This window comes from Erythrolamprus reginae, chromosome 9, assembly GCF_031021105.1.
Source record: "Erythrolamprus reginae isolate rEryReg1 chromosome 9, rEryReg1.hap1, whole genome shotgun sequence".
Classification (NCBI taxonomy): Eukaryota; Metazoa; Chordata; class Lepidosauria; order Squamata; family Dipsadidae; genus Erythrolamprus; species Erythrolamprus reginae.
In genome coordinates, this window is record NC_091958.1 from 54,883,621 (window position 1) to 54,906,293 (window position 22,673).

Below are 22,673 nucleotides of genomic sequence, written 5' to 3' on the forward strand. Positions count from 1 at the left end.
GGGCTGGAAAAGGCAGGGAGAAGCCTCCGTGGGGCCTCTCTAGGAATCTCCTGGGAGGAAACAGGGCCTCCATCCTCCCTGTGGTTTCCCCAATCCCACACATTATTTGCTTTTACATTGGTTCCTATGGGGAAAAATTGCTTCTTCTTACAAACATTTCTACTTAAGAACCTGGTCACGGAACGAATGAAGTTCGTAAGTAGAGGTACCACTGTATAGTGTGTTGGTGAAGAACGCCTTTCCTGCAGGGGTTGAAGTTTCCAATTGTGCATCTTTCCTTCGATGTGATCCACCTTCCTGACGCCGACAGAAGAAAATATTACAATAGCTCAGAGACGAACGATGGGGTGCCTTGGTGACCTTTGGACTTTATGGGGGTTTTGGGGGCATTTTGTGGGACCTCATCAGTACTAATGAGGTTTGCAGGTAGGAGGAAGAGTGGGGAAGAAGAAGGGAGGAAGAGGAGGAGATGGGGCAGGGCAAGCACTGTAAGGTAAGCTTGGTTGTGTTCTTGTGGACATTTCATGACCGAACTAGGTAACTTCATCAGTGCTAGAAAGAAGTGAGATTTACAGAGGAGGAGTGGGTGGAGAAAGGAGGAGGAGGAGGAGGAGGAGGAGGAGGAGGAGGAGGAGGAGATGGAAGAGGAGGACTGTGGGGTCCTTGAAGCTCTTTGATCTTAGTTGTTTCCTTGTGGACATTTCATGACCCAACTAGGTAACATCATCAGTGCCAGAAAAAAGTGGGGTTTGCAGAGATGAGGAGTGGGGAGAGAAAGGAGGAGGAAGAGGAGGAGATGGAAGAGGACTTGGTAAATCCACAGGAACTGAATTTAAACATGCCTGGAATAAACATAGATCCATCCTAACATAAAATACAGGAAATAGCATAAGGGCAGATTACATGGACCATGAGGTCTTTTTCTGCCGTCAGTCTTCTATGTTTCTGTTTCTAAGAGTTCTAAACAAACGTCTTGTCCAAATGCGCCCTCTTGTGGCAAGAGATGGAGATGGCTAGTTGGCAGAGTTCCGGCTACCTACGACTCCTGCCATTCTTGCAGGCTGATTTCACACAACCAGGCCAGGAGATTTACGAATCTGCCCCCCAGAGCAGCCGGGGAAAGCTTGTCATCTCAAACCTAGGCCTGGCTTGTTTTTTGGAGCAACAAAGGAATGGTCAACAGACCGCAGTTCTCACCATGTTGGTTTTCCTGGCTATGCTAGTGGTTTAACTAAATATTATCTTTCCAAAAAGCTGCTGGAAGAAGGAGGCGGCGGGGAGAGAAATCGCGACAATGAAGCGTGGAGAAAATGCCCCCCCCCCCAATATTTATAATAATAATAACAACAGAGTTGGAAGGGAACTTGGAGGTCTCCTAGTCCAACCCCCTGCTTAGGCAGGAAACCCTACACTACTTCAGACAGATGGTTATCCAACATCTGCTTGAAAACTTCCAGTGTTGGAGCATTCACAACTTCTGGAGGCAACTTCTGTTCCACTGATCAACCGTTCTGACTGTCAGTAAATTTCTCCTTAGTTCTAAGTTACTTCTCTCTTTGTTTAGTTTCCACCCATTGCTTCTTGTTCTAACCTCATATACTTTGGAGAATAGGTTGACTCCTTTTTTGTGGTAGCCCCTGAGATATTGGAAGGCTGCTATCATGTCTCCTTTCATTAAACCAGCCATGCCCAGTTCCTGCAACCTGTGAGATTGTGGTGATCTGAGAGATCCTTGGTGCTCTCTGAGCTTGGGGATTTCTTGCAGACGTTTCATTACCTAGTTTGGTAACATCATCAGTGATGTTAGGAGGGAGAACATTCAGAAAGCAAACCCACCCTTCTAGGCCTTTAAGTGGAAGAATGAGAGTGGAGCAGAAGGACAAAGCATTTTATCTAGGAGAATTAGAAAAAGGGAGAAAGATGATTGACACCAGTTGTGGGTTCTAAAACCCGTTTACTACCGTTTTGTGGGCACACTCGCTTGTGTGCATGCTACTTGTTGTGGTTAGCTCTGACCCAGCTCCTGCCCCAAGGACTGTGGATGTGGGGGAGACATCCACATGCTGCAGGTCTGTTTTGCCCCCGGTGGAATCTGCTGATGAAGGCTCCTCTGACCAAGAAGACATGAGTGACAGGGAGGAGGAGAGTGTGGCAGACAGCTCAGAAGGAGATCAATTATCTAGCTCCTCCTTGGATTCAGAACAAGAGTTAATGAATCAGCCACGCATGTGGAGAGCGATGCATAGGCAACAACAACTGAGAGATTATTATCAAAGAAAATGAGGCCACCTGTGGTTGGGTGGGGCTGGGGTCATTAGTGAGGCTGCTATACAGAGCAGCCTGTGGGTTTGGCCATTGTGGAGGATTATCTGATCCTTGTGTTTTGTGACTGTTTTGCTGACTTTGACCTTTTGTGTGCTGATTTTTCCCCGCTTTGAAACTAAACCAGAGCAAAGTGTGTTTCACTTTGTGAAAGAAGAAGGACTGTGAATTGCCTCACAGCTGCAAGCTAAGTATCACAGAACTGATAAGGGACTTGTACAAATTACCCGTTTGTTTGGAGACGAGGGCTCTTTGCTATACCAAAAGAGGGCTTAGGTTAAGTGAATTTTCATGATAAAGAACATTGTTTTGAATTGTCAAACGTGTGTGTGTCTGAAATTTGTACCTGTGAATTTTTGGGAGGAGTCTACCAGAGAGCCCGACAGAACATTATTAAATTATTATTATTATTTTATCTAAGAGAATTAGAGGAGAGAAAGAAAATTGACACCAGTTGTGGGTTCTAAAAACCGTTTACTACCGGTTCGTGGGCACACTCGCCTGTGTGCGTGCTACTTCTGCGCATTTACACTCCTCCACAAAGTTTCCTTTTAAGATTATGTATTTTATGTGCCTATTGGAAAGAAAATATTTAGCCTGCTGAGCTCCCTGTTGCAAATATTAAAGGAATCTTATATCATAGAGACGGAAAGAAACGGATTTTTGTCCAAAAGGCCAACGTTATGTTTATCCCCTTGGCTGAGCTCAGCCCTCTGTTCATTGTGTCCTGGAGGAAGTTTTATATTAATATAGTGAACGTAAATATTTTGCAGCTAAGAAATTCACTTTAGAAGAGGGAGGGCTTCACTTGGAAAATGTTATGAGCTGGGATGGGGGTACAGGACCTGAATTAACCTTATTTGGCATGAGGGGGGGGGGTTAAATTTATTTATTTATTTATTTATTGGATTTGTATGCCGCCCCTCTCCGGAGACCTGGAGCGGCTAACAGCGACAATAAAACAGTGTACAATAGTAATCTAATACTAAAAACGATTAAAAACCCATTAATATAAGAACCAGACATACATATACATACCATGTTAAATGTTAGGAGACCACAATCGTCTCAAGCCAGCATTTCCCATCCTGGCTAGATGATGGGCATTGTAATCCATTGGGTATGTCAGGTTTAGGATCGGGTGGATTAGAATCTCAATCCTGTATCGCCCCAGAGATGGGAACAAATCAAAGCTGGATTTGATAGGATTGACTGTAGTTTATGTATGGGTTTTTTTAATTTTTAATGATATTGTAGTTTGTATGGCACGGTAGATTGTATTGATGTATTTATTGCTCTTTGTACTTGTTTAGTATTTATGGCTGAACAAACAAACAAACAAACAAATAAATCAGGTGTCTCACTGGGGAATTCTGGGTCCACCCATCGCAAAGTTGACAAAGGCTATGAATCATTTATTTAAACCAGGGGTCCCCAAACCTGGTCACTTTAAGACTTGGGGAACTCAATTCCCAGATTTGCGGACATCAATTCCAATTCTAGGAATTTAAAAGAGGTCCCAAATACAGTGGTACCTCTACCTAAGAACGCCTCTACTTACGAACTTTTCTAGATAAAAATCCGGTGCTCAAGATTTTTTTGCCTCTTCTCAAGAACCATTTTCCACTTACAAACCCGAGCCTCCGAAACTGTAACCGGAAAAGGCGAGGAGACACCTCCGTGGGGCCTCTCTAGGAATCTCCTGGGAGGAAACAGGGCTGGAAAAGGCAGGGAAAAGCCTCCGGGGGGCCTCTCTAGGAATCTCCTGGGAGGAAATAGGGCTGGAAAAGGCAGGGAGAAGCCTGCGTGTGGCCTCTCTAGGAATCTCCTGGGAGGAAACAGGGCTGGAAAAGGCAGGGAGAAGCCTGCGTGTGGCCTCTCTAGAAATCTCCTGGGAGGAAACAGGGCTGGAAAAGGCAGGGAAAAGCCTGCATGGGGCCTCTCTAGGAATCTCCTGGGAGGAAACAGGGCTGGAAAAGGCAGGGAGAAGCCTGTGTGTGGCCTCTCTAGGAATCTCCTGGGAGGAAACAGGGCTGGAAAAGGCAGGGAAAAGCCTGCGTGGGGCCTCTCTAGGAATCTCCTGGGAGGAAACAGGGCTGGAAAAGGCAGGGAAAAGCCTGCAGGGGGCCTCTCTAGGAATCTCCTGGGAGGAAACAAGGCCAGAAAAGGCAGGTAGAAGCCTCCGTGGGGCCTCTCTAGGAATCTCCTGGCAGGAAACAGGGCCTCCACCCTCCTTGTGGTTTCCCCAATCGCACACATTATTTGCTTTTACATTGGTTCCTATGGGAAAAATTGCTTCTTCTTACAAACTTTTCTACTTAAGAACCTGGTCATGGAATGAATTAAGTTCATAAGTAGAGGTACCACTGTATCGAGGGATTATATGGTGCGGAGAAACAGCACCGTAGAAGCTTGACTTGCTGAGGTTGAAAAAACCTATACGGTCTTCTATAAATGAGATAATATATCCAGTAGCCACTGGCTATCATAAGCCACTGGGCAAGCCAACCTCTGTTGATGTCGTCTTTTAACATGTGAATAATACCGCCTGTGTTAGCATTTAGGCCAGAGTTGACGTGGGCACTGTAAACAGAAGCTCCCCTTCTTACTTTTCCAGATGTTTCCCTTGGTTAGTCTTTTCATAAACCCTCTTTTTATTTTCCTCTAAACCAGAAGCTCCAAAGGGGAAGAAAATCCCAAAGGGCTATTTTGGGGGTAGTTGAGGTCAACGCCCGTCCAGCTACTTTTCAGAGCTCTCGTCCCCCCACAGTCGGCTGGCCTAGTTCAACACTTCCTTGTGTCGTTTTTTGGCTCACTTGCCGTTCTGCGACCCCGCCTATATTTCTAAGGCAGAAAACATCCACTGCAAACATGGGCTTGTTCCAAAACCTTCATTCGTGGCTGCAGTCCAACGGATGCAAGGAAACAACGAGGTTTAACACCGCTATAAATCTCCTCCCCTCCACTTATTATTCCTCCTAGAAAAATGCTACTAGACTACTACTACTCTTCCTCGTCCTCTTCTTTTCTCCTCCTCCTCCTCCTCCTCTTCTTCTTGTTGGGTGTAGTTTGAATTAGACTCAAGGACTGTAGAGTTCTCCTCCTTCACCTCCTCCTTGTACTTCCTCCTCCTCCTCCTTCTTCTTCACCATTTTCATCTTCTTGTTCACCATCTTCATCTTCATCATCATCTTTTCTTAATTTATCACCAAATTCTGCACTGGTTCGATACCCCAATTCCTGAAACATGGAAGTGTTGAAGGCCAGGCCTCTCTGAAAGAGAGAAATATAGAAGATTGACGGCAGAAAAAGGCCTCACGGTCCACCTAGTCTGCCCTTATACTATTACCATATCTTACCTTATGTTTATCCCAGGCATGTTTAAATTCAGTTATTGTGGATTTACCAACCACGTCTGCTGGACATTTGTTCCAAGCATCTATACTCCTCTTTCCGTCAAATAATATTTTCTCTTGTTGCTTCTGATCTTTCCCCCAACTAACCTCAGATTGTGTCCCCTTGTTCTTGTGTTCACTTTCCTATTAAAAACACTCCCCTCCTGAACCTTATTTAACCCTTTGACATATTGAAACGTTTCGATCGTGTCCCCCCCTTTTCCTTCTGTCCTCCAGACTATACAGATTGAGTTCATGAAGCCTTTGCTGATCAGTTTGATGCTTAAGACCTTCCACCATTTTTGCATCCCGTCTTTGGACCCGTTCAAGATCTGGAAAACACCCAGTCTTTCTGGTTATAATTTTTTAAAATTAAGACCGATAATAACTGCACAGAAACATGTTGATCCCTTTTGAAGAGCTCCAGACTTTTTTCTACCCAAGATATTACAAACTGTTCCTGTTTGCATCTTGGCACAGATTCCTTAGCCCAAGCAGAGTTCCTAATTTTGCTTTAAGAAAGCCACAACGACACAACACACACTTTCTGCTCTTTCCCAGTCTCTTCCACCCCGTGTTGAAAAGAAAAAAAAATGACAAGGCTGTCAGAAACGACTATATTCAGGATTGCTTTTTTGGCAATTCCACCCTTGTTGATCTTTCTCCCTGCAAAAACCTGACAAGGCCTTTGCCTTGTGTTCTTCTCCAAGGGTGAGTCACACACTCCAGATTTTGGCATCAGAGCAAAGTTGCAAAAATGCCAGGAGGGCAGATTTATGCGTCCTCCTATCAGCTGCTCCGGATTGTAGCAACTCAGGAGCTATGAAGAATCTGGTTCTTCCAGCTCCAAGGATACATCAGAGGAAGACTTGGGGGTCTCTTCCCACAAAATTAAGAGAGGGGAAAGTGTTGTGGTTAGCTCTGGCCCAGCTCCTGCCACAAAGACTGTGGCTGTGGGGGAGACATCCACATGCTGCAGGCCTCTGGTGGAATCTGCTGATGAAGACTCCTCTGACCAAGAAGACATGAGTGACAGGGAGGAGAGTGGGGCAGACAGCTCAGAAGATCAATTATCTAGCTCCTCCTTGGATTCAGAACAAGAGTTAATGATACAGCCACGCATGCGGAGAGCGATGCATAGGCAACAACAACTGAGAGATTATTATCAAAGAAAATGAGGCCACCTGTGGTTGGGTGGGGCTGTGGTCATTAGTGAGGCTGCTATAAAGAGCAGCCTGTGGGTTTGGCCATTGTGGAGGATTATCTGATCGTTGTGTTTGGTGCCTGCTTTGCTGACTTTGACCTTTTGTGTGCTGATTTTTCCCCGCTTTGAAACTAAACCAGAGCAAAGTGTGTTTCACTTTGTGAAAGAAGAAGGACTGTGAATTGCCTCACAGCTGCAAGCTAAGTATCACAGAACTGATAAGGGACTTGTACAAATTACCAGTTTGTTTGGAGACGAGGGCTCTTGGCTATACCAAAAGAGGGCTTGGTTTAAATGAATTTTCATTAAAAAGAACATTGTTTTGAATTTTCAAACGTGTGTGTGTCTGAAATTTGTATCTGTAAATTTTTGGGAGAATTCTGCCAGAGAGCCCGACAGAACAGGAAAGAATGAAGGAAGAGGGGAACGCTTGTCGAATTCCAAATTCTGTGCATTTTTTTTAACTTAAGTAAAATTGCATGTGTTAAAGGCCAACACATTCCAAGTAGGGTCTTAATGGCTGAGCTATCGGGCAGCAATTGGGGCAAATTTTGTCTTCTGTTACACGAATCCCAGCGGCCGATTAGGTCCCACAGAGTTGGCCTTCTCTGGGTCCCGTCGACTAAGCAATGTCATCTGGCGGGGCCCAGGGGAAGAGCCTTCTCTGTGGCGGCCCCAGACTTCTGGAACAAGCTCCCCCCGGAGATCAGAACTGCTCCCACCCTCCTTGTCTTTCGTAAGTTGTTGAAAACTCACTTGTGCCACCAGGCATGGGGAAATTGACACCTCCCCTAGCTACTTGGTTGATGTATGGTTAGATTGGGTTGTGTGATTATTTTATTATAAGGGTTTTTTTTAAATTGTGTTTTAAATATTGGATTTGTATATTGTTTGTGATTGTTGTGAGCCATCTTGGGTTATTTGTAAAAAAATAAAGGCAGGAAATAAATAAGTAAGTAAATAAATACATAAATAAATAAATAAATTTATGCACATGACTGCAACCAGGAATGAAGCTGCTGCTTTACCACGAATGATTCTGAACACATAGAAACATAGAAGATTGTGGCAGAAAAAGACCTCATGGTCCATCTCGTCTGCCCTTATACTATTTCCTGTATTTTATCTTAGGATGGATCTATGTTCATCCCAGGCATGTTTACATTCAGTTCTTGTGGATTGACCAACCACGTCTGCTGGAAGTTTGTTCCAAGCATCTACGACTCTTTCAGTCAAATCATATTTTCTCATGCCACTTCTGATCTTTCCCCCAATTGACCTCAGGTTATGACCTTTAAAGCCCTTCATGACATTGGACCAGAATATCTCCGAGACCGCCTTCTGTCACACGAATCCCAGCGACCGATTAGGTCCCACAGAGTGGGCCTTCTCCGGGTCCCGTCAACTAAACAATGTCGGTTGGCGGGCCCCAGGGGAAGAGCCTTCTATGTGGCGGCCCCGACTCTCTGGAACCAGCTCCCCCCAGAGATTAGAACTGCCCCTACCCCTCCTTGCCTTTCGTAAACTCCTTAAAACCCACCTTTGTCGTCAGGCATGGGGCCTAGAACAATTTATGTATGGTATGCTTGTATGTATGTCTGCTTAATAATGGGGTTTTTTAAATATTTTAAATTGTAAATTATTAGATTTGTCATGAACTGTTTTTATTGTGTTGTGAGCCGCCCCGAGTCTATGGAATGGGGCGTCATACGAATCTAATTAATTAATTAATTAATTAATTAATTAATTGTGTCCCCTTGTTCTTGTGTTCACTTTCCTATTAAAAACACTTCCCTCCTGGACCTTATTTAACCCTTTAACCTATTTAAATGTTTTGATCGTGTCCCCCCTTTTCCTTCTGTCCTCCAGACTCTACAGATTGAGTCCATGAAGTCTTTCCTGATACATTTCATGCTTAAGACCTTCCACCGTTCTTATAACACGCTTTTTTTTTTCAACGTATCCCACCCTCCAGGCTGGGGTTGGGGGGCAGATGGAACAGAAGTAACACAAGAGGACACACTTTTTCATTCTTCCTTCCCACGTTAGGCTCCGTATTAAATATTTCTTTTTTTAATATATTAATTCTTTCTTTCCATTTGTTTTAAACGCAGCAAGAAAAAGCATCGACATAAAAACAGCGGCGGAAACCACCGGGTCGTAACACAAAGGCCAAAAGGAAGAGGTCACACCGGACAAAATTACCAAAGGGGGAGGGAGGGTTGAGGGTTGGAGAACCTTTTCTGCAGAAGGTTTTCAGGCGCTCACCACCGAGCAATGTGTAAAAGGCCGTAGAAAAAAGGTACACTTGTGAAGGTCCCCTGGAGCAACCTTGTGATTTGGGGTGGGGGTCCCCAACTTTTCCAGCTTGGCAGACTGGGGGTGTGAGGAGGAGATGGTTCTATGTGAGCAGGAGACACATGTGCTCACACCCACAGCGCAATTGGCATGAGCGGTGGGCTCTCACACATGAGGGTGAAGCTCCATTTGCACGACCAATGGGTCCTCGCACACGTGCATGGAACTTCCATTTGCACAACCGAAGGACCCTCACACACATGCATGGAACTCCCATTTGCACAATCAACAGGCCCTCACACACATGCATGGAACTCCCATTTGCACAAGCAATGGGTCCTCGCACACATGCATGGAACTTCCATTTGCACAACCGATGAGCCCTCGCACACATGCATGGAACTTCCATTTGCACAACCGAAGGACCCTCACACACATGCATGGAACTCCCATTTGCACAATCAACAGGCCCTCACACACATGCATGGAACTCCCATTTGCACAACTGAAGGACCCTCACACACATGCATGGAACTCCATTTGCACAATCGATGGGCCCTCACACACGTGCATGGAACTCCATTTGCACAATCGATGGGCCCTCACACACGTGCATGGAACTCCATTTGCACAATCGACAGGCCCTCACACACATGCATGGAACTCCCATTTGCACAATCAACAGGCCCTCACACACATGCATGGAACTTCCATTTGCACAACTGAAGGACCCTCACACACATGCATGGAACTCCATTTGCACAATCGATGGGCCCTCACACACGTGCATGGAACTCCATTTGCACAATCGATGGGCCCTCACACACATGCATGGAACTCCTATTTGCACGAGCGATGGGCCCTTGCACACATGCATGGAACTCCCATTTGCACAACCGAAGGACCCTCACACACATGCATGGAACTCCATTTGCACAATCGATGGGCCCTCACACACGTGCATGGAACTCCATTTGCACAATTGACGGGCCCTCACACACATGCATGGAACTCCATTTGCACAATTGATGGGCCCTCACACACGTGCATGGAACTCCATTTGCACAATCGACGGGCCCTCACACACGTGCATGGAACTCCTATTTGCACGAGCGATGGGCCCTTGCACACATGCATGGAACTTCCATTTGCACAACCGAAGGACCCTTGCACACGTGCATGGAACTCCATTTGCACAATCAACAGGCTCTCACACACATGCATGGAACTCCCATTTGCACAAGCAATGGGTCCTCGCACACATGCATGGAACTTCCATTTGCACAACCGATGAGCCCTCGCACACGTGCATGGAACTCCCATTTGCACAAGTGATGGACACTCGTGAGTAATTGTGAAGCTCCAACTGCGTGAGCAAAGGGGCTTCACAGACCTGCATGAAACTTCCACTTGCGCAAGTGACGGGAACTCGTGAGCATTTGTAAAGCTCTGTTTGTGCGAGTGACGGGCCCTCGCGTGTCTTTGCGATGCTCCATTTGGGCGAGCAATGGGCGCATCCACCCGTCCTTCAAACGGAGCTTCACGCATGCACGCGAGTGGCCACCGTTTGTGCAAATCGAGCGGCGTCCACACACTCCCTTTCTACTCACACGGCCCGGTTTCAGTCCCGGGCGTGCGACCAGGGAATGGAGGACCCCCCTGATTTGGGGGAGACATAAAATAAAGGAGGATTCTTTGGGATTGAGGGATTTCACTCTCGCTCAGTTTTTGAGCAGGTTTTCTGGTTTGGGATATCCGAAAAGCACGAAGTCAGCCTCGTACAGTTTGTACAGCCGCTGTCGCCAGGCCATGGGGATTTTCGCGAACCAGTCCTCCTCCCAGCTGTTGGCTGTCCTGTTCCGGTAGCTGGGAGGGAAGTGGAGGAGGTGGTCCACCTTGAGAAGTTGCAAGAGGTACGTGGCGTCTTCGTCCAAGGTCTCCAGCTTGCCGACAAAGTCATAGTCGATCTGGCAGGGGTGGCACAGGCGGTACACCTGCCTCCAGTGCTCGTTGAACGGGGCCAGCTTCTCTGTCCGAGGGTCCAACAAGTACTGGATGAAGTCCGAGAAGGAGACGCGGAAACCGCCCTCAAAGGCTTCACCCACCGACGGCGGCAGGCTGCTGTAGTTGGCGTACAGCTTGAGCATGGGGACGGCGAAACGACGGTAGAATTCCTCGTTGGCCAGCTCGAATTTGCTCCGGAAGGCCGAGATCAGCCGAACGAAGGGGTCGCGGACGAAGAGGAACTTGGTGTACTTCTTGAGCTTGATCTTCATGAGGTGGCGGGAGAACTTGCCGTAGCGCCGCCAGAATTTGTTGAAGGTGAAATGGGTGCTGGTGTTGTGGACGTTCTTGCGGGGGATGTCCAAAGGGTCGACGTAGGGGACGCCTTGGTCCATCAAGCTTTCGCTCAGGATGATCATCACCCGCTTCCAGTTGGTGCAGGCCACTTTGGGCACGTAGCAGTAGATGATGCCGTGGCGGTCGTCGACGATGAGGTGGTTGAGCTCGTAGTTGGGGATGTCATCGAAGGTCCTCTCCTTGGTTGGAAAGGAGAAGCTGGAATTGGCGCACCAGTCGCGCAGCATCTGCCGCCTCTCCGTCTGCAACTTCGCCTGGTCCAGCACTACGTTGGAGTCCCGCGTGGGCCAGTCGTAGCCCCTGACGTTCTCCTCCAAGTAGCTGGATCCCGGTTTGCTCGAAGCACGCAACAACGGCTTCGGCTTCTCGGATTTCCGGCCCACGTCAACGTTCTTTCTCAGGTTGGAATTTAAGAGGTTCTCCAAAAAATCATCCATCTCCAGCAGAGAAGCTGGGTCGTCCTTCCCGGCCGTGGGGAGCGCCACCCCGTGAGGCCTCGAGAGGGTGGTGTGGAGGTAGAAGTGGGCGGTCCCGACATTGTCCCAATACACGATGATCAACAGGATCATGAAGATGGAGCCGAGGACCACCGAGAGACGGAAAAGACGTGCCTTGGTCATTCTTCTGGCAGGTGGTGGGATCTTCCGCTTACTTCCTCAACCGGAATCTCATCTCCAACTCAACGGGAAACCTCTGGCACCTCACATGGCTTTGGTGGAATCATTTCAACCTGCAGGGGGCACCAAAAACATAAGGTGGACATTATTCTTTTGCGTAAACTTCATTAGGTCTTGACTACTGTAATGGGCTCTACATGGGGCTACCCTTGAAGAGTGTTCGGAGACTGCAAATAGTCCAGAATGCAGCTGCACAAGCTGTCATTTATTTATTTATTTATTTATTTTATTAGATTTGTATGCCACCCCTCTCCGAAGACTCGGGGCGGCTAACAACAGTAAAAAGACAATATGAACAAATCTAATATTAAAAGTAATGTAAAAAACCCCCATTTAAGAAACCAATCATACATACAGACATACCATGCATAAATTTTATAAGCCTAGGGGGAAGGGAATAATTCCCCCATGCCTGACGACAGAGGTGGATTTTTTGGAGCTTACAAAAGGCAAGGAGGGTGGGGGCAACTCTGATATCTGGGGGGAGTTGGTTCCAGAGGGTCGGGGCCGCCACAGAGAAGGCTCTTCCCCTGGGTCCTGCCATTGTTTAGTCGATGGGACCTGGAGAAGGCCAACTCTGTGGGACCTAACTGGTCGCTGGGATTCGTGCGGCAGAAGACGGTCCCGGAGATATTCTGATCCGATGCCATGAAGGGCTTTATAGGTCATAACCAACACTTTGAATTGTGACCGGAAACCAATCAGCAACCAATGCAGTCACCTTGGTACACCCATATAACACCTACGCTCCACGAACTGCACTGGATACCTATTAGTCTCTGGTCACAATTCAAGGTTTTGGTTATCATCTATAAAGCCCTACATGGTTCAAGGCCAGACTATTTAAAGGACCCCTCTTGCCACATACCTCCCAGAGAGCAATAAGCTTATTCTATCTATTTCAATCTGCAGCAATTTTGAAATTTTATAAGGTGGACCTAAACAAAATAGAGAAGAACCCTAAACTACTGTAGATAAAAAGTTGTATTTCGCGCGTGGTATTATCGCCCTGGCACTATCACCCTAATCCAAAATTGATTTTTCCCCCTCCCGTTCTGAATTGACCCAGCTCTCTTCCAAGACCAAAGATCATCTCTCTCTCTCTCTTTCCCTGTGGCAATTTTGTGTTATCGGAGTTTCACTGGTTTTTATTGACCAACCTTTTTCAACGAGTTATTTCTCACAAAAGTGAATTTCCCCTCCCGGAGATAATGCGATAACCTTTCCCCCTCGGTAAACACAAATTGGAATCTGCAGCACACCAATTTCATCCGTTTCTAGGCGGCTTCTCTTCTGTTTTGCAATATCCCGGCTGGCAAACCGGTGAATGACATACAATCAAAGAAAGTTCCTTTAAAACCTGGGATAGTTGGAAGTTAGCCGCTTGAGTCCCATGGGACTGGGTGGCATATATGTCAAATACATTAAATTAGATAAGCCTCAATCTGAGTATTGCATTGGCAGTTCTGTGTTAGCAAAAACTTCAGAAGAGAAGGATTTAGGGGTAGTGATTTCTGACAGTCTCAAAATGGGTGAGCAGTGTGGTCGGGCGGTAGGGAAAGCAAGTAGGATGCTTGGCTGCATAGCTAGAGGTATAACAAGCAGGAAGAGGGAGATTGTGATCCCCTTATATAGAGCGCTGGTGAGACCCCATTTGGAATAATACTGTGTTCAGTTCTGGAGACCTCACCTACAAAAAGATATTGACAAAATTGAACGGGTCCAAAGACGGGCTACAAGAATGGTGGAAGGTCTTAAGCATAAAACCTATCAGGAAAGACTTCATGAACTCAATCTGTATAGTCTGGAGGACAGAAGGAAAAGGGGGGACATGGTCGAAACATTTAAATATGTTAAAGGGTTAAATAAGGTTCAAGAGGGAAGTGTTTTTAATAGGAAAGTGAACAGAAGAACAAGGGGACACAATCTGAAGTGAGTTGGGGGAAAGATCAAAAGCAACGTGAGGAAATATTATTTCACTGAAAGAGTAGTAGATCCTTGGAACAAACTTCCAGCAGACGTGGTTGGTAAATCCACAATAACTGAATTTAAACATGCCTGGGATAAACATATATCCATCCTAAGATAAAATACAGGAAATAGTATAAGGGCAGACTAGATGGACCATGAGGTCTTTTTCTGCCGTCAGTCTTCTATGTTTCTATGTTTCTATATTTGTTTCAGAAGCTGGTACCGAAGTCCTGATCTCTTGATCACCACAAAATGTTTCTAAGTTTCTTTATTTTAATCAACCTGATCTCCAAGATAAGGAACCTTCTCCCCAAATAATAAAGCTTTCCTCCCATGCCAAAAAATGACTCACGTGCTTAATGCCTACCCCAAGCCTTTTCCTTCTTGCTGACCCTTCAGAGTAGGGGGCCTTCAAACTTGGCAACTTTTAAGACTTGTGGACTTCAACTCCCAGAATTCCTTAGCCAGCTAAGTTCAGAGACTCCTACCTTAGAAAAAAAAAGGAGACCAGTTGTTTTGAAGAAGAAAAAGAACCAGTTGTTATGAAGGATTGCTTTGCAATTTCAAGCCACGCCAAAAAACAGAAATTGAAGTTCCTCAATGCTTGATATGATTAGAGGGCAAAGTTTTAAGCGAAAGGCAGCTCCATTTTCTCTCTGTTTTTGGAAGACCTTTTAAAGAAGTCCAGCTGTTTCCTTCTTTATCACTAAAATCTTTATAACGAGAGAAATCTAGATTGGATTTTTCAAGATCTGACCGACCGAGCAACAAACCGCAGAGTGACCTAATCCCTTCCCGGAAAAGTAAATAAATCAGAATATTTGGAGAATGCTTTCTGGAAATAAGCAACAAGGGTGTGTCCCTCGCAGCTTCTCAAAGGGGTTGGGTTCCTGCAAAATTCCATCTGTAGAATTCGACAGGAAGCACAGCAGACATGGGAAACGCATTTTTCGGGATGAGATGGAGGGGGAAACATGTAAACAAATGTGGAAAATTGTGTTAGGTTCGCTTCGGGAACAAGCCCAGGTTGCATCGCTGGATTACGCTCTTAATTGTAAAATCAACAACACATGAAGAACTCTGAGATTGCACAGATCCAAGATTTTGGAGGGCTGTTTTCCTCGCATGGTTATTGTTTTAAAGCAATGTTTTTCAACCAGTGTGCCGCGAGACATGGTCAGGTGTGCCGCGAAGCTCAGAGAGAAAGAAAGAGAGAGAGAGAGAAAGCAAGAGAGAGAGAAAGAGCGAGCGAGAGAGAAAGAGAACAAGAGAGAGAAAGAAAGTGAGTGAGAAAGAGAACAAGAGAAAGAGAGAGAGAAAGAGAGACAAAGAAAGAAAGAGAGGGAGGGGAGAGAGAAAGAGAAAGACATAGAGGGAGGGAGGGAGAGAGAAAGAGAGCAAAAAAGAGAGGAAGGAAGAGAAAGAAAGAGGGATGGAGAGAGAGAGAAAGAAAAATGAAGGGAGGGAGGGAAAGAGGGAGGGAGAAAGAAATAGAGCGAAGGGGAGGAAGAGAGAGAGAGAGAGAATTTTTTTGTCCAAACTTTTTTTTAGCCCCCCTCCCCCCCCCAATGTTCCCCAGGGTTTTGTAAATGTAAAAAATGTGCCGCGGCTCAAAAAAGGTTGAAAATCACTGTTTTAAAGAATGCAAAGTCACGGGTTAAGAAGACGCTCTTCCTGGCCCAAGAAAGAACCAAGTGCCAAATTTAGCATCCGACCCGTGGGATTGTTTTTAGAACAACAATGTTTCTACGTCCTACAGACCAAAGGCAGGTTAAATCTGCATTGCGCAGATGTGAACTTTCAAGAAAACAAATTATTTTCCAAAGCACCAGAAAGCAAGACAAGAAGCGATGGATGAAGGGGAGAAGCAATTTAGAACTAAGGAGAAATTCCCTGACAGTTAGAACAATTGATCAGTGGAACAGAAGATGCCTCCAGAAGTTGTGAATGCTCCAACACTGGAAGTTGTTAAGCAAAGATTAGATGACCATTTGTATGAAATGGTGTACGATCTTCTGGTTGGGCAAGGAATTGGAGTAGAAGACCTCCAAGGTCCCTTACAACTCTGTTATTCTAAGAGTAGGCAAAGTTGGCTCTTCTCTGACTTGTGAAATCCAACTCCCAGAATTCCAGAGCCTATCGTGCTAGCTCAGGAATTCTGGGAGTTGAAGTCCACATGTCATAGAAGAGCGAACTTTGCCTGCCCCTGTTCTAAGGCATCTGACGGTAGGACCAGAAGCAATGGATGGAAACTAATCAAGGAAAGAACCGACCTAGAACTAAGAAGAAACTTCCTGACAGTGAGAACAAGGAATGTTTTTCCTTTAGAAATTGTGAGTGCTCCATCACTGGAAACTTTCAAGAAACATAGAAACATAGAAGACTGACGGCAGAAAAAGACCTCCTGGTCCATCTAGTCTGCCCTTATACTATTTCCTGTATTTTATCTTACAATGGATATGTTTATCCCAGGCATGTTTAAATTCAGTTACTGTGGATTTACCAACCACGTCTGCTGGAAGTTTGTTCCAAGGATCTACTACTCTTTCAGTCAAATCATATTTTCTCACGTTGCTTTTGATCTTTCCCCCAACTAACTTAAGATTGTGTCCCCTTGTTCTTGTGTTCACTTTCCTATTAAAAACACTTCCCTCCTGAACCTTATTTAACCCTTTAACATATTTAAATGTTTCGATCACGTCCCCCCTTTTCCTTCTGTCCTCCAGACTATACAGATAGAGTTCATGAAGTCTTTCCTGATACGTTTTATGCTTAAGACCTTCCACCATTCCTGTAGCCCATCTTTGGACCCATTCAATTTTGTCAATATCTTTTTGTAGGTGAGGTCTCCAGAACTGAACACAGTAGTATTCCAAATGTGGTCTCACCAGCGCTCTATATAAGGGGATCACAATCTCCCTCTTCCTGCTTGTTATACCTCTAGCTATGCAGCCAAGCATCCTACTTGCTTTTGCTACTGCCCGACCACACTGCTCACCCATTTTGAGACTGTCAGAAATTACTACCCCTAAATCCTTCTCTTCTGAAGTTTTTGCTAACACAGAACTGCCAATGCAATACTCAGATTGAGGATTCCTTTTCCCCAAGTGCATTATTTTACATTTGGAAACATTAAACTGCAGTTTCCATTGCTTTGACTATTTATCTAGTAAAGCTAAATCATTTACCATATTACAGACCCCTCCAGGAATATCAACCCTATTGCACACTTTAGAGTCATCGGCAAATAGGCAAACCTTCCCTACCAAACCTTCCCCTATGTCATAAGAAGAAATTGGACAGCTATTTCTCTGAAATGCTATAGGCTAGGGCCTGAGTAAGGGGTTGGGTTAGAAGACCTTCAAGGTCCCTTCCAACTCTGCTGATGTTGCTATGTCCTACTGCAGGGTGAAGAGGGGCCCATTCAATATATTGACCGACATAAATCAACTAGGCCACTTTTGACCTGTTGTGGTTCAGCCTGAGGCTGCTCAGGGACCGGCTCTGTCTCTGCTGGCTCCATGCCCGGAGGAGGATGACAGCGCTGAGGAGGGGGCTGAACAGTCGGACGGGGGAGAGGAAAATCAGGAATGGGATGAAGGAGAACAGCATGAGAGCCCTGGGGGGGGGGCTCTCCCCAGCCAGTAGCTTGGAGTTATCAGCAGGGTTTAAAAGGTAGGCAAGCCCTTGAAGCCATGTGGAGTGTTATCAGTTTGGAGTGGCATTATCCTGTCTTGTTTCTCGGCGTCTCTGTTCTTGGCTTGTGGCCCAGCAGCTTTGGAAGATCCGTGGGAGGTGTAGGTCTGCTATCTACAGCCTTGGCTTGGCAGCAAGAATTCTGTATTGCTGCATGGACTTTTGCCTTCCTGGATATATCTGAAGATACAGCATTTTCCTGTTTGTAAGGACATTGTCTGTTACCTGTGTTTTTCTTGAATTTTATAAAACTGACTTTGCCTTTTACCAGTGTGTCTGGCTTCTCTTTTTGGGTTGGTATTGGCTTCTGGAGTGACCCAGACAGAACATGACCAAAGCAATCTCCCTTTCCTTGGCTAGAAACTGGATTCCATCATCTCAGCAGGCCTGGGCCAACCTGAGGTGACTCATCGGTGGCTGCACATTAAAAATAGAATTTGCGACTGGGACTGCAAGGATTTTTGTCAACAAGCAAAAAAGCAAAGCAACCAATTATTTTGGGATTCTGGACAAGCTCAAGTGAACCCAAAAGTCCTTCATGGAAAGCTACAGGGAGAAGAGTAGGAGCTTTCTCATTCGCTCCCAGGCAAGTTGGAAACACATCTCACGTCTGCAAAGAATATTTGCACATAGTGATGTAAACTGGAGCAGAAATTTGCTAAAGGTGTAAAAATAAATCAGAGTTGGGATCTATATTCTGCAGTTTAATTCCACCTTCTTATATCTTCAACTTGTTCACTAAGATGACTGACACAAACCACCGTGATGTGTCCAGGTGGCAACAATGACATAGAAACATAGAAGATTGACGGCAGAAAAAGACCTCAGGGTCCATCTAGTCTGCCCTTATACTATTTCCTGTATTTTATCTTACAATGGATATATGTTTATCCCAGGCATGTTTCAATTCAGTTCCTGTGGATTGACCAAACCTCGTCTGCTGGAGTTTGTTCCAAGCATCTACGACTCTTTCAGTCAAATAATATTTTCTCACAGTTTCTGATCTTTCCCCCAACTAACCTCAGATTGTTCCTCCCTATTAAAAACACTTCCCTCCTGAACCTTATTTAACTCTTTAACGTATTTAAATAATTCAATCATGTCCCCCCTTTCCTTTCTGTCCTCCAGACTAGACAGATTGAGTTCATGAAGTCTTTCTTGATAAGTTTTATGCTTAAGACCTTCCACCATTTTTGTAGCCCGTCTTTGGACCCGTTCAAAGTTATCAATATCTTTTTGCAGGTGAGGTCACCAGAACAGAACACAGTATATTCCAAATATGGTCTCACCAGGGTTCTCTACAGCGGGATCACAATCTGGGTGATCACGATCACTATGGAGATGTTGTTCCCTAAATATTTATTTACCTGTAATCCATTATGTTTACAAATAACTCAAGGAGGCGAACGTTATCTAATGCTCCCCCCTCCTTCTATTGTCCCTACAACAACTCTGTCAGGAGAGTTGAATGGAGAAAGGATGACCGGCCTAAATCACCCAGCTGGCTTTCATTCCTGGTAGGACTAGAACTCATCATCTCCTGGTGATTGGTCCCAAGTCACCCAGTCAACTTTCATGGTTAAGGGGGGGGGACTAGAACTCACCATCACCTGGTGATTGGCCCAAAGTCACCCAACTGTCTTTCATAGCTAACACGGGACTAGAACTCACTGTCTCCCAGTTTCTAGCCCAATGCCTTAGAGTAGACCAAAGTGGCTCTCTAAACTCTAACCTTCTACATGTTCCAAATTGCAGATTTTATTTCCAACTTTGGCGGAGGAATTCTGGGAACTGAAGTCCACAGGACTTAAAAGTTGCCAAGGTTAGACACCCTGAGCGAAGGGATCCACTCTGAGCTAAGGGCCACTTCGTAGCTTTCCTCCAAATTGCTGTTCTCCAGGACCTTACTCCTAGTATCCTGAGCGCTGAAGACCCAAACCACTCAGAACATCACCTGAAGACCCAAAGATACATAAAACATCACCTGAAGACCCAAAGATACAAAAAAACATCACCTGAAGACCCAAAGACCCTCAAAACATCACTGAAGACCCAAAGACCCTCAAAACATCACCTTAAGACCCAAAGATACAAAAAAACATCACCTGAAGAACCAAAGACACTCAAAACATCACCTGAAGAACCAAACCACTTAGAACAACACCTGAAGACCCAAGACACTCGAAACATCACTCAGAACATCACCTCCAAAGACAGAGTGGAGATATCCAGGCACCTAGAGCTTTATATTTCATCCTTCCCTCTCGCCTCCAAATAAGGAGATCTACCACAAACCTCCATGTACAAAGACAACAATAACCGCAATGAAGCAACTTCTGCCCCGCCAAAGGAGCGTGGAGCGTTACAGCTACGTGGTGTGTCCCATTCTTTCAGGAAGGGCTAGACTAAACTCTACACTTCCTCCTTTTCGTTTCCTGAAATATTTATGCACGTTAGCAGAAGCCCAAGAATTAAGAATTCAGCATAAACAGCTGGTTTAAAAGTCAGGGATAGAATAGAATTATTTAATGGCCAAGTGTGATTGGACACACAAGAATGGTCAATAAAGAATAAATAATTCTAGTAACATCTTCCAAATGGCCAGAAGAATGGAAGCAGTGCAAATCTCCCGGGGGGGGGGGGGGAGGTTGATTCCAAAGGCCGGGGATACCACAGAGAAGGCCCTTCCCTTAGGGCCCGTTAGCCTTTTAGTCCTTAACTCAGCAACCATGCATCCTGTGCCAATTGGATGGTCTTAATTCTCCAGCCGGTACAATCCTAACTAGGTTTGTAATTTCCACCAGTGAGGGGAAAGAGCAAAAACCTGACCCCTCCCCCTGTATTTTCTCATAAGCTAGCTTGGTACCACAAGGCCTCCAAGATGCAAGACCAAACCAACTCACACATCTGGGTGTCATGATGCCAGCAACACCTCCGACAAGCATGGAAGGCACAATGTCCCTTGGATGAGATGAGGGCACAGCTATCCTCATCCCACCCTCACCCCAGGAATGGTGCAAAAAGGGGCAACGAGGATGATCAAGGAAATCGAGCCCCTCCCTTATGGAAACAGGTTGCAACGCCTCGGTCTCTTCAGCCTTGAAAGACGGCGTTGAAGGGGGGACTTGATCGAAGGGTATAAAATCATGCACGGAATAGAAAAGGTGGATAATACTGGAACGAGGGGGCCCTCCTTAAAGCTCACAGGTAGAAAAGTGAGGACAAATCAAGGGAAATATTTCTTCACCCAGAGGGTCCTTGGTTGATGGAATTCCCTTCCAGAAGAGGTCGTGACAGCTGTCAGCCTGGAGAGCTTCAAGGCAGGATTAGACAGATTCATGGATGCCAAGTGTATCATAGGTGGTTATTGAAAGGGATGTCCAAATGCCGCCTCTATGTGGGTTGAGGCAGGCAGGGTTCCCTTGGGTCCCATTTGTTGGGGGTCCAGGGTCTTGTCTTCTCTTTCTGCTCAAGATCCCCATGGACAATTGGTGGGCCACTGTGGGACACAGAATGCTAGACTTGATGGGATTTGGCCCCATTCAGCATGGCTCTTATGTTCTTATGTTCCTTCCTTCCTTCCTCTCTCTCTGTCTACTTCCTCCCTCCCTCCCTCCCTCCCTCCCTTCCTTCCTGTCTCCCTCCCTTCCTCTCTGAGTTGAGGCAGGCAGGGTTCCCTTGGATCCCATTTGTTGGGGGCCAAGGGAAAGGGAGGATCTTGCCTTCTCTTTCTGCTCAAGATCCCCATGGACAATTGGCTGGCAACTATGGGAAACAGAATGCTGGACTCGGTGGGCTTTGACCCCATTCAGCAGGGCTCTTCTTTGGTTCTTAGGGAGCATCCCTTCCCCAGATGCAACGGGCCAACAGCCAGGCCTGGTGGGGAACGGGGGCAGGGGGGGCACCTGGAGTCGAGTTGCCCCCCGCCAGCAGCCGCTCCTGCGCAGGGAGAGAAAAGCCAGGATGGCGAAAGAGAGGAAAGGGGGTTTCCAACGTGCGTAAAAACGCATCACTCGGCCGCCAGACGGAGGCGATGCGCTCGCCCGGCTGCGGGAAAAGGGGGAAACCCACGGCAGCGCGGCTTTGGCTTCCTATCCAGGCTCCAGCCCAATTGCGCGCCCAGGAGAGGGGATCCAAAGGGACGAGGCGAGCGCAAGGCAAGGGCGCCGATGCACTTTGGAAAGATGCGCCCACGTGAGCGCGGAGGGAGAAGAAGGAGCCGCGCTGCCGCCGTTGCAATCCAGCCGCCCCGCTAAGCCCGAATCCCCTGCCCACCTGCGCCCGGCATCCCCGCTCACCTCCGGCCGGACACCCCCGGCTGCCTGGTTCGCAATTGTGCCGCGCGTCCGGCTTTCTTTCTCCCGGCCAGCCCGGCCGCGGCTCCTCCTCCTCCTCCTCCTCTGACCGGGGCTGCGCCGCCCCTCTCGCGAGAAGCCCGGCTCGGCTCGGCTCGGGGGTCTCCCAGCCGACGCAAGCGCCGCCCGACGCTCCCCCCTTCTGCGCTGCGCTGCCCGGGCGCGCAAGAGGCTCTCTAAGCTGACTCCCAGCCATTAGCCATGGAACAGAGACAGCAAAGAAGAACCAGACTATTTTTGCAACTTGAACTCAGGATGAAGAGCAGCTCAGCGAGGGAGATGGGCAGTCTCCAAATTTGACACCTAAAGGAAATAAACGAGGATGAAAAGCTGGAGATATTCTGTTGCGAGTGGTCTATGTCTACTCAGCTCTGGTCATGGATTTTGAGGATAA

The 22,673-nt window shown here is 46.6% G+C and overlaps 1 protein-coding gene across 3 annotated transcripts; it reads right to left on the reverse strand.

Annotated features, from left to right (window-relative positions):
* Nucleotides 1–8,944: 8,944 nt before the first annotated feature.
* On the reverse strand, nucleotides 8,945–22,356 carry CHST12 (carbohydrate sulfotransferase 12). Of its 3 annotated transcripts, XR_011559867.1 has the most exons (3): nucleotides 22,223–22,356; nucleotides 10,537–12,310; nucleotides 8,945–9,665 (listed from the first exon to the last, which is right to left on the reverse strand). XR_011559867.1 is itself a non-coding variant. In XM_070761357.1 (2 exons), exon 2 carries the CDS (start codon nucleotides 12,198–12,200, stop codon nucleotides 10,941–10,943), a length of 1,260 nt encoding a protein of 419 aa, XP_070617458.1. In that variant the 5' UTR covers nucleotides 12,201–12,310; nucleotides 22,223–22,347; the 3' UTR covers nucleotides 8,945–10,940. The 3 variants fall into 3 exon arrangements, 2 of the variants coding, with proteins under 2 accessions (XP_070617458.1, XP_070617459.1); XM_070761357.1 differs by having other exon boundaries at nucleotides 8,945–12,310; nucleotides 22,223–22,347; XM_070761358.1 differs by having other exon boundaries at nucleotides 8,945–12,310; nucleotides 22,200–22,342.
* Nucleotides 22,357–22,673: the final 317 nt, after the last annotated feature.

Coding starts and splice junctions, on each gene's coding strand:
- CHST12 (XM_070761357.1), bottom strand. CDS start 12,200: ATGACCAAGGCACGTCTTTTCCGTCTCTCGGTGGTCCTCGGCTCCATC.